This window comes from Phyllostomus hastatus, unplaced genomic scaffold, assembly GCF_019186645.2.
Source record: "Phyllostomus hastatus isolate PE091 unplaced genomic scaffold, TTU_PhHast_1.1 phas_contig_304, whole genome shotgun sequence".
NCBI classification, from domain to species: domain Eukaryota; kingdom Metazoa; phylum Chordata; class Mammalia; order Chiroptera; family Phyllostomidae; genus Phyllostomus; species Phyllostomus hastatus.
In genome coordinates this window covers 910,133-921,920 of record NW_025333845.1, presented here as the reverse complement: position 1 = coordinate 921,920, position 11,788 = coordinate 910,133, and the positions used below count along the sequence as shown (strand labels likewise).

Below are 11,788 nucleotides of genomic sequence, written 5' to 3'. Positions count from 1 at the left end.
TGTACTTCTTATACTTATTGTATTACTGTAAATAATGACTCTTTAAAGCAGGGCAAACAGAGTCTGAAGCGAAATTCTATTATAATGAAATATATTTACTACAGAAAAGTGAAAAAATTAGACTAGATGGTTTTACAGAAATATTCATTTTTTGATTAGCTAAAACTTAAAGCAAGTTTTATTTTTTACAAGTTATTTTATTTCTTAAAGCAAGGATAATAATATTGAAAGAAAACTAATATGTCTACTTAAAATGATTTGTTTCAATCATACTGAGAGGCCAACTAAAAACTGTCTAAGAATAGACAGTATACCTGATCACTATTTATGTGCTAGAAATGATGGAAGTAATTGAAAGCATTCTGTTGTTTAATTTTCACAATAATAAATCAAGTAAAATTTTTTTTACAACTGAGAAACTGAGTCTTCTAGAATTTCCTCTACTTGATTAGGGGTAATGTGTAGTAACACTAGAAGTATAATAATAAATTCACCATCACATACAAAAAACCATACGGATCTACCATGGGCAGAGCTGGAGTAGTCTTGACAGTAACAGAGATAGATGTGGAATCTGAAACATGAAACTTTGATAAAAAAAAAAAGAAAAAAACACCCACCCTGGCTGGCATAGCTCAGTGGATTGAGCTCAAGTTGTGAAACAAAGCTTCGCAGGTTCAATTCCCAGTCAGGGCACATGCCTGGGTTGCAGACCACAGCCCCCAGCAACCACACATTGATGTTTCCCTCTCTCTCTCTCTCTCTCTTTCTCCCTCCCTTCCCTCTCTAAAAATAAATAAATAAATAAAAATCTTAAAAAAAAACACCCTTTGTCCATGTAGGCACAAACCTGTTTCATGAGATACTGACACAGCTTATATTTTTAATAATTAGTAGAAAATGTTTAAGTTGAGACATTTATATATTTTATACTTAATGGCATTTTTCATCTCACAATGATCCTACCTATGGTGTGATTTCTGTACTGGGAATGTTTTAAGAAAGTAAAATCAGCATTCAAGTATCTTATTCAAGGTTCACTGTGTGTATTTGGAGAGACTGGACTTGAACTCAGACACTGTAGACACAAAACTCCACTCTTAGTACATGTTATTTCTAAAAATTCTCCTTTATTCCTTGATGGATAAGGGACACACCCCTGAGTACTCATTCTGTAGTGAATGACTCCTATACAAGGCCTTTAGTCATATACAAAATTCTTGAAAAGTTATCATTCATCTTGCCATTCAGTAGCAGAGGAAATGAGATTGTAAATATTGGTAGAGATGTCACCTCTATAACTGCATTTTTATGAGGCAATAGTCATTTTCTTTGGGAGTATAGAAAAAAAGGATGAATTAAGATTCTCTATTAATGTAAACAAGATTTTGGAGAAATGTGACCCAAGGCAAATTGTACACCCTCATGATGAATGAATGATGGGTGACCAACAGGGAAAACAAGGAGGGGCAGCAAGGAAAAGATGAGAGAATGGTGCAGATAAGCTCAGTTCACTAGATGTATCCAAGGCCAGTGGTACTACATAGAGGTGGTTGAGGGTGTGATTTAAGAACTTGGAGAACATAGTATCATGGGGCCAGCACATTTCATAAGATTGAAATATAAATAAATTTTCTGAGAAAAAGAACATGAAGAAAATTTATAGATGAGAAACCCATGGTTCATTTTGTTTAAAAATGAGACAGTGCCAGCATCACAATGTAGGAAAACCCCAACACTACATGGAGGAACAGTCAGGGAAAGGGTTAATTTCAAGGGATCAGAGGAGGAAGATTACACAGAAGCATTATGTTTAAATTGGTTCTCTAATCCTATAACCCAGAAGCTATGTTTAGGTTGATATCTAGAGTAAACATGTTGACAATTGCTACCATGTCTAACAAAACTCTTCATGTTTGAGTCAGGGGATTTTTTTACCACATAACCCCAAGACCTAGGCATGTACCTCTGACACATCTACCTCCCAGTAATGTTTCCCTGGTGTAATAAACGGTGAGCCCAGGACACCAAATTGATCATAAGCATTATTATACCCTTTATAAATTAATCTAGAAGAGGGATTTCTTATTTGTCTTTGATCCACAGAGACAACAACTTTTGATTCATCTTTGGGAGGATCCAGAGTCACGTGAACTGTAGAAAAGTTACAGGGTATAGAAAAACTTTGATGTGCCTTTATTTATGGTATTGTAAGGGAGATCTTTAAAGTAATGTGAGTGGGAACTGGAAAGGTACAAAACTGAAGAAATATATGTGTTTTGGGGAAAAAAATATGGATCTTAAGACACAAGACCCAGCCCGAGTCGGTAGCTCAGCTAGAGCATTGTCCTAATATGCCAAGGTTTCAGGTTCATCTCCTGTCAGTACACATACAAGAGGCAACCAAAGAATGCATAAATAAGTTGAACAACAAGTTAATATTTCTGTCTCTATTGCTGTCCCTATCTCTGTCTCTCTGTTTCTCTTTATCTCTGTCTCTCTCTCTCTAAAAAAAAAAAAAAAATTTAAAAATTGAAAAAGAAACCCACATATAACCAGGTAGAAAATATAAAGTTTTATAAAAAGATGAGGTCATGGTGACTTCATGAGGCTGTGATATCTCTTTACCCCAATGGCGATGCACTTATGGCAGTTCTGAAATGATAAAAATCCATACCAGTAAATATAAGCAAAGGAGTCAGCACTACAATATATTTACTCTACAGAACATGGGAAAGACTGGGGAAATATACAAGATAGTAAACAGAAAAATGAGAGGTGAACAAGACAGCTGGTCACTCCCCATTAACTATGGCTACATCATCACCACATGATATCCATTCTCCTTTGCCACCTCTATCCACACCTAGAAACTGAACCCTCCTCCCTCTTTAACTCCCACCATCACCAGACACCCTCAGCCACCCACCATCCCTGGCATGCCTCACCATTAAATGCTTGCAGCATCTCACTCAGGTCAGGAGCTTGGAACACACTCCTTTGTTCCTTGGAGACAGTTTTTGGCTTCTTCAGAGTAAAGGTCTTACTCCTAGGGATGACAAAATAATATCCTCACACCTCTGACTTTTTGGCTCTCCAAAACCACTCATTTCTGTCTACTCACCCCACTAAGCACTTGAGCCTCCTTCAATGGACCCCTGAGCAAGGAGAGAGCAGACTTCCAACCTTGGAGCCAAAGGAATACACTCCTGGCTAACTTTACAGTACACAGTGTGTGTCCTTAGGCAGGCCTTGACCTCGCAGAAGCACAGTTAATTCCTTTCAAAATGAAAACTAACCTCCACTTCTCTTACCACTAGGAATCATATAAAATTACATGGCTTTTTTTTTTAAATGGAAACTTTGGTTCCTTAAAACAAAACAATGTGAGGAAAACTCACCAAATGGATGTGGAGAGATATTACATGACAGAGAGGTGGCAGAACCTGGCTCCTAGTAATTTGACAGATACCACTACCCAGTGAGGGACTACTGTCTGGAGGGGATATGGACTTTAAAGTCTGCTTCCCAGAAGGGAGACTCTCAGAATAAAATCTGAGATTTTTGTTTCTCTAGGGACAACATAACACCTGGAAAAGAAGACATTATATATACCATACTAATTGTGGTTGGCAGTTTTTATGTTTGAACAGCTTGTTGTAGCCAGGTAGGCATTCAAATGTAGATATAATGATGCTGCTCTTTCATTCTGCTTTTGAAAGTGCATGGTCGAGAGGGATCAGTTGTTTGCACCAGGCCAAAATATTCTTTGCTATTCACATCTGTTTTTTGAAGAAGAAAAAAAGAGAGAACTCTATGGAAGGGACCAGGATTCTTCTACCCACAAGGGATAACTTTAAATATAAAAGAGTGTTCTCCAATTCTGGGTGCTTGGCAGGTAAAGAAGACACAACCTATGCCCAATAGATAAAATCACTAAGAAATAAAGGGAACCTGAATTCAATACAGGCATTCTGGGTGACTAAATTATGAAGTCACAGGTGTCTGATACTGCAACATCTCAACCCTAAAAGCTGCTGACCCAAACTCAGCACCTCCCCCAACCTAAATTCCCCACTACACAAACTGGTCCATTAGAAGTAGTTAGAGAACACTCAAACCATGAAATGTGGACAGGAATTTAAGATAAAACCAAACCAGAATTTTCTTGCCCTGAGCAATATTGTATTCTAATTAACCACTAGATAACATTAATAGCCTTAAACCTCTTTTCACAGCACCAAAGGACCATCTCTGTTCTCCCACACATACCTTTTCATGATGCCATTCACATCCTAGGGAGAAAAGAGAAAAAAATGGGTCAAGTGGTAATAAGCCTCCTCATTTACAAAGTTTCATCACATCCCACCACTCCCTGATATGGGGGGAACAGAGATGGTCTCAAAGTGACACCCAAGAAGTACAGAGAAGACTCAGGTCAATCATTCAAGAAGACTCATGTGAAGTTTTGAGGATTCCTAAAAGGTAAAGCAAACTTTCACGTTGTGCAACCACAGCATGAGGCTTCCACTATCAGGACATGAGGCATATTTAAGAGGAAAACATGAGGCCCATGACATATTACCCATGTTCATAAGGCTCTCATGAGATGATTTGAATAAGTCATGGCTCATTAACTCATTCAACATGAATGTAAAGTGAGGTACTATTACTTGTCAAGGATTATACCAGGTAACCAAAGATGACTAGTTGTAGTATTCCTCAAGAAGTTTACATGAGTTCTGCTGAGGGTACAAACAAATGAATGTATTAATGTAGACTTTTCTCAAGTCTCTCCTCATTTGATACACTGTCTTTCAAGTGCCCATATTAAAGCATCACTGTGTTGTTCATATAATAATAGAAAGCAATTTTGGAAGCAAGTATCCATATTTTACTGGGATTAGTTTAATATTCATCTGAAGTAGACCGTGATAAAATAGGATGCATATTGTGTTCCAAGGAGCAACTACAACAGAAATAGAAACTACTATGCTTAATATTTTATATTGAAAATATCTGTTTAATTCAAAAGAAGCTTGTTGATGTGAAATAGAACAATGAAAATTGCAGGCAACTTATTGAAACAAATATACAAATATACCCCAACAAATATACCCCAATTACAATATAAATTAAATAGAGCTACATGAGAATTTCAATAGATGTTATTATCTTAATTAACCAAATAAAGGCAGAAATTCTTGGACTAGATGAAAAACAATTTCGTTATTGCTAGTGACATGAGACATAGTTTGCATTCAAAGACACAAGTAGGGCAAAAATAATTGATAGAATTCTGGTCAAAATGTTGGTGTATGTAGATACTGTGATTGTATCCTCCCACAACCAAATGAAAATTGTAAATAAATTACTGAATAATCACCCTTGAGAAGCACTTGAAGATGAGCAGAACAGAAGTTCTACAATTAAAGATATAAAGAAGTCACCTCAATACTGGTAGGAGGGCCTGAGACAAAACCATCTGCTACCACACCCTCCTGTGCAAGTTAAGAATTAGTAGGAATATCTTGGATACAGAGGTACCTCCTGATAGATGTGAAGTCCCAGCCCCACATCTAGCTTCCCAGCCAGGAGTGCCAGTGCTGGGAAGAGGAGTCCCCACAATATCTGGCTGTCAAATCCAGCATGGACTCAGTCCAGGTGAGATGGAGGGCTACTGAAAAACCTGGCATCTCCTTAAAGGCCCCTAGCATAGGGTCACTCCCTCACAACACTTGCCCTAAGCTCCAGAGAAGAGACAGAAACTTGAAAAGTGCCAGAGACATATGAGGAGTAACTGAATTGTCTGGCTTCAAGTGGAGGACTGGTGGGGCAACACTTCTAAGGACTAGAGTGATGACAGGCTCCATCTTTTTCTTCTGGAGCCCTTCTGTACACAACCACCAGACATAGGCAAGGACCAAATCTGAGTCTCCATTAACCAGGCTAACACCACTCTTGCCCAATCTGGGTGATTCTCAGAGATGCTACTGTACCCAGTTCAAGCCTCTGACCAAATTTCTTTCAGAGGATAATCCACACAAGCAGCTGGCCTGTCAGCCCATGCTGCAAATTTTCTTAAAATCTCTCAAGTTCCACAAACCCCAAACAAGCAGTGGCTGACCTAGTGTGAACTTTCCCTCTTGCTAAGTGGTCTCAGGGTAGCAGTTATGTCATCTCATCCTAGTGAACTGCATAGCATCTCCAACACATCTCCAAACACAGCACAGGCAACTACCCAACCACAGATCACTTCGTTGCTCCTAATAGGTGGTGCTGAGAGAAAGGAAGTGGCTGAACTTGGCTTACACCAGAGCCCCTCCCAAGAGGACCCAGAACCGATACACCTGGTGGCCAGTTTCAGAACTTACCAGAGTGCCACTCAATTAGGGCCACAATTGACATGCCCAAAGGATAGACACAGTAGGCACCTGATCCCCACTATTGTTAATCACACTCCACGGAGTCAACTTCTTCACTGGAGCCAATGTATTACTCACTGCCACTCAGCCTGAGGGTCACTCCTAGCCTCAGATGTGCTGAAAGTAATTAAGGCGCAACTATAGCAAGAGAACACATACAGCCCACACTAGGGACACGCACAGAGCCCAGTGCTCATGTGAGCAAAAAAAAAAACAGCAAAGGCTACTACTACATAAGGCACTCTGCCAAGACTAGAAGACATGGCAAATGTACATAACACACAGAAATAAACATAGGGAGGCAGCCAAAATGAGAAGACAATGATACAGTCCCAAATCAAAGATCAGGATAAAACCTCAGAAAATAGAAGTATTTGATTTGGAAGTTCTTACAGGAAAAAGAGATGGAAGCAAGAATACATTTTTTTTTATTATTTTATGTTCAACACATTCCAAATTAAACAAAATGGAGGCAAGGATCCATACACCCAATGCAGAATTCTAAACAGTGTTTATAAGAAGGCTCACTGAACTTAGGGAAAGAATAGATGATCTCAATGAGAACTTCAACAAAGAAACAGGAAACATAATGAAACAGATAGCATAAAAATAACTAAGTGAGGAATGAAGAATGCAGAGAGATAATCTTAAAGGGGGCAAGGGAAAACCAGTTGTTTACCTGTAAGATTCCTATAAGACTATCAGCTGATTTCTCAACAGAAACTTTGCATGCCAGAAAGGATTGGCATTAGTCAAGTGATGAAAAGCAAAGACCTACAACCTAGATTACTCTATCCAACAAAGCTATCATTTAGCATTGAAAGAGACCAGAAGAGCACTGTGGAACTTCTGGCAAGATGGAGGCATAGGTGGACGCACCGTACCTCCACGTACAACTAAGATTAGAACAACAACAATTGAGAGGTAGAATAACACCCAGAACTGATAGAGAATTTATCTGAATGGATGTCGGACAGCCAAGAAGTTGAAGTAGACCCATTCATCCAGACCGGTAGGAGGGGCAAAGATGAGCAGCAGCCGAGCGCGGGTTGTGAGAGTGGAGAACAGGGAGAACTGGGCGCATAGGCTACCGGGAGCGTGTAAGCCACCCGGGGTATGCAAGATCGCAGCGGGTGGCGCACAAGATTGCAGCGTGTGGGTCCTCAGTATGCAAGCGGCAACTGTCGGACCCAGTAAGGCTGCAATTGTGAACCCGAGCAGAGCATGCAACCCAGGATCCCAGGGAAGGGACTGAGATCCCAGGAGAACGGAGCTACCGCCATTGTTCCCTCCCGCCCCTGCCCCCACATACAACATCACAATCTAGCGACTGAGGTGCCCAGCCCCGATGAACACCTAAGGCTCTGCCCCTCACTGTAACAGGAGCAACCAGACCAAAAAAAAAAAAAAGAGAGAGAGACATGTCTCAAACAGAAAACAGATGCCCGAGGGCTCAATGCCCCAGGGCTCATCCTTTTGAGTGACCAAGAGATTGCCAATCTATCAGATGCACAGTTCAAAACACTGATGATCAGGAAGCTCACAGAACTGGTTGATTTTGGGCACAAATTACATGAAAAAATGCAGGTTACCATAAAAGAGATGAAGGAAGATGCACGGAGAACCAATAGGGATGGGAAGGAAACTGGGACTCAAAACAATAGAGTGGACCAGAAGGAAGAAAAACAACCAAACAGGAAAGAATGGAGAAATAAGAATTCAAAAAAATGAGGAGAAGGTTAGGAACCTCTAGCACATCTTTAAACATTCCAACATCTGAATTATAGGGGTACCAGAAGGGGAAGAGGAAAAGCAACAGATTGAGCACGCATTTGAACAAATAATAAAGGAGAACTTCCCCATTCTGACAAAGGAAATAGACTTCCAGGAAATCCAGGAAGCTCAGAGAGCCCCAAAAAAGTTGGACTCAAAAAAAACACACCACGGCACATCATAATTACATTAGCCAAGGTAAAAACGAAGGAGAGAATCCTAGAAGCAGCAAGAGATAAGCAGACAGTAACCTACAAAGGAGTTCCCATCAGACTGTCAGCAGATTTCTCAAAAGAGACTTTACAGGCAAGAAGGGGCTGGAAAAGAGTATTCCAAGTCATGAAAGACAAGGACCTATATCCCAGATTACTCTATCCAGCAAAGCTTTCATTTAGAATGGAAGGGAAGATAAAGTGCTTCTCAGATAAGGTCAAGTTAAAGGAGTTCATCATCACCAAGTCCTTATTTTATGAAATGTTAAAGGGACTTATCTAAGAAAGGAAGATAAAGAAAAAACATGTATAGTAAAAGGACAGCAAACTCACAATTATTAACAACCACACCTAAAGCAAAACCAAAAGAAACTAAGCAAACAAGTAGAACAGGAACAGAACCACAGAAATGGAGATCACATGGAGGGTTAGCAACAGGGGAGTGGGAGGAGGAGAGAGGGGGAAAAGGTACAGAGAATAAGTAGCACAGATTATAGGTAGAAAATAGATAGGGGGAGGGTAAGAATAGTATGGGAAATTTAGAAGCTGAAGAACTTATAAGTATGACACATGGACATGACTAAAGGGGGGGAAGTGGGTGGGAGAGAGTGTACAGGGTGGAGGGGAGTGAAGGGGGTAAAATGGGACAACTGTAATAGCATAATCAATAAAATATATTAAAAAAAAAGAATTGAAAGAGACCAAAAGAGATTTCCAGATAAGAAATAGATGACACGTTAAAGGGACTTAAGGAGAAGAAAAGAAATTATAGTGGCATCTATAGACCCTTTCACACAATGAATGCACAATATGCATTTTTTCAAATTTATATAAAAATTTTGTATGTACAACATTTTAGATTATAAAGGAAGTGTCAATATATTTAAAAATTGAAATAATAAAAGTTATGCTTTTTGATTAGAAAGGAATTAAATGTAAAATATTCAGAAGAAGAAGTATAAAATCACCCAGTGTTTTTAATTAAACTATAGTTTCAAAGATACCAAGAGTTTAAGAATAAGAAAAAAAATCACAAAAGAAATTTGAAAATAAGTTAATTGAATCCAAATGATAAGTAAATAATCAAGAAGTATAGAATATAGCAAAAACAGTGTTTTATATCATTAAAATTGATACAGGAAAAATTGTGTCAAATCAGTGGTCTAAATTCTCACCTTAAGAAACTAGAAAAATAACAGCAAATTAAACACAGTACCACATGTGCATACACACACTCAGTTCACATGTGTAAATACAGGAACATAAAGGAAACAGAATAATAAAGAACAGAAGTCAATGACAGAGGAACTTTAAAAATAAATAAATAAAATAATAAAGTTTATTTTTGAAAAGCATCAGTAAAATTAACCAAACTGACCCTCCCAGAAAAGCAAATCACTTTATAAGAAATAAAAGAGAGGATATCATTGTGAATACTATAAAAATGAAACAGATTCTAAGGGATTATAATGACTAACTTCATGATTATAAATGACAACTTATAATGGACAAATTTCTACAAAGATGTACATTATCAAAATCTGAGTCAAGAAATGTTAAAAAACTGAATACAGGAAAAAACATATACTTTACTGAATTTATATGTTTGTGAACACAATAAATAAATTTATACATTCAATACTATATATATTTTTCCTGTATTTATATATGTATGTATTCAATATATAAATTTACATACTCAATAAAATAGTGTGTATGTATACATAGATACATATATTTTTAAACTGTTCCAAAAAGGAAGGCCCAGACTTAGATGGTTTCACTGCTGACTTTATTGAATTATTAAGGAATAAATAATACCAATTTTTCATAATTGCTCATTCAAACACAGAGGAAAGAAATCTCAACTCATTCTATGAGGAAGAAACAAAACCAACACTCTTGGGACATGGGGAGGTATCTGAAAAATGTTCTAGGCTAGGTCACAGATACAGGGGCCTATAGAATGTAATGTGAAACGGTGAATCTTCTCTCCACAGTGAGATTTTTGCACTGCAATTGATACATTAATAAAAACAAGATTTTCCTTGTTATTCATGCATTCAATTATTCCTATTACCTCTGAAATAGATGCAGGAAAAGGTTACTGCAAGACCATGAGAACCTCAGTGTCACCACCAGAAACAGTGCAGCCACACAGCACAGCAGGAAACTTAAGTCTTCATTTTCCTCAAGCTCAGATGCTGAGGCTTCTTCCCATCTTACCTGCAGCATCTTCCTCATTGACCCCTCTAACCGATGCTCTAGCTCAGAGATGAGATCTCTCAACACCAGGCTCTGCTGGACCAGCTCATGCTCAGACTGTTCCAGGTCATGGAGAATATCTCCTTCCTCCTTCACCAGCTTTTGCAGCTCCTTTTGCTCCTCAGTGTTCAGAAAGCCTCTCAGTTTTTTAAAATACTCCTGGACACTTTGGCTGTCATTTTGTATCTGATTCTTCAGGAATGAGAAAGAGAGAGGGACTCAGGCTTGATCAGGCAGTGGCTGGGAGCCAGAAAAAGAAGTGTCTGATTAGGAAGTTCTCACATGGAAGGGAGATGAAAGCAAGGGAGCAATTTTCGGGGAGGCTGATTTTTCCTATTATTTTCTCTTCAACACATTCCAAAGTAATGGCCTCAAGTCCACATTATTGAAGCCAACATTGAAGGAAAATAAAATATCTGGGTGTGGCTCAGCTTTCCCACAGCTGTCCAGGACAATCATGCCTTGCTGCATTACTCCTGAACTCAGCCCCCACCCTCAGCCTAACTTTGAGCACTGGGATATAGAGTCCTGTACCATTGGAAATTGTCTTCCCCTGGAAGAGTTCAAGGTTCAAAATAATGACAGCAATGAACACAGAATTCACAAACCATCCTCACCAGATAGTCTCTTTGAGAATCACTAAACTACAAATATCTGTGTTAACTTATGACAAATTCTATTTCAGCCCCACCCCTATCAGGAAAAAAATAAAGAATGCCTAATCTATGATTGGACATATCAACTTTCAGGGAATAGGAGGAAGGGAGCCCCTTGGGACTAAGACTCAAGGATCTGCCCACATTCTTATCTAACTCCCTCGGAGGAGTCTCCTCCTACCTTCCAGGAAATTCTCTCTTCTTTGATGTCAGCTTCCAACTTCTCAGCTTTCTGCTGTTCAGCCCTCAGCCTGTTCAGAGCTGCCTGCAGCTTTTCCTGTGAAGGAGGAATCAAAGCAGAGCCTAGCTATAAGCTTTCTCAGCTTCAGAATGGAGGATAAAGATAGAAAAATCAAACTGACTTCTGAAGATACTAGAGTTTACAGAAAGCAGTTAGAACCTGTGACTTGAAGGAAACCTGATATGGTGAATGTTTTCTCTAAGACTCAAGTGGTAG

The 11,788-nt window shown here is 38.8% G+C and overlaps 1 protein-coding gene and 1 pseudogene across 3 annotated transcripts in view; both read right to left on the bottom strand.

Annotated features, from left to right (window-relative positions):
• Positions 1-1,110: 1,110 nt before the first annotated feature.
• On the bottom strand, positions 1,111-2,596 carry LOC123819248 (annotated as a pseudogene).
• The window catches only part of LOC123819198 (tripartite motif-containing protein 5-like), a 31,943-nt gene continuing 21,265 nt past the window's right edge, over positions 1,111-11,788 (bottom strand). For all 3 annotated transcript variants that reach the window (XM_045839493.1, XM_045839492.1, XM_045839494.1), the window contains 5 exons: positions 11,513-11,608; positions 10,637-10,867; positions 4,273-4,295; positions 2,949-3,049; positions 1,111-2,655 (listed from right to left, as the gene is read on the bottom strand). In XM_045839493.1, coding sequence (XP_045695449.1) covers positions 2,645-2,655; positions 2,949-3,049; positions 4,273-4,295; positions 10,637-10,867; positions 11,513-11,608 — 462 coding nt within the window. In that variant the 3' untranslated portion in view covers positions 1,111-2,644. The remainder of the gene's footprint in view (positions 2,656-2,948; positions 3,050-4,272; positions 4,296-10,636; positions 10,868-11,512; positions 11,609-11,788) is intronic.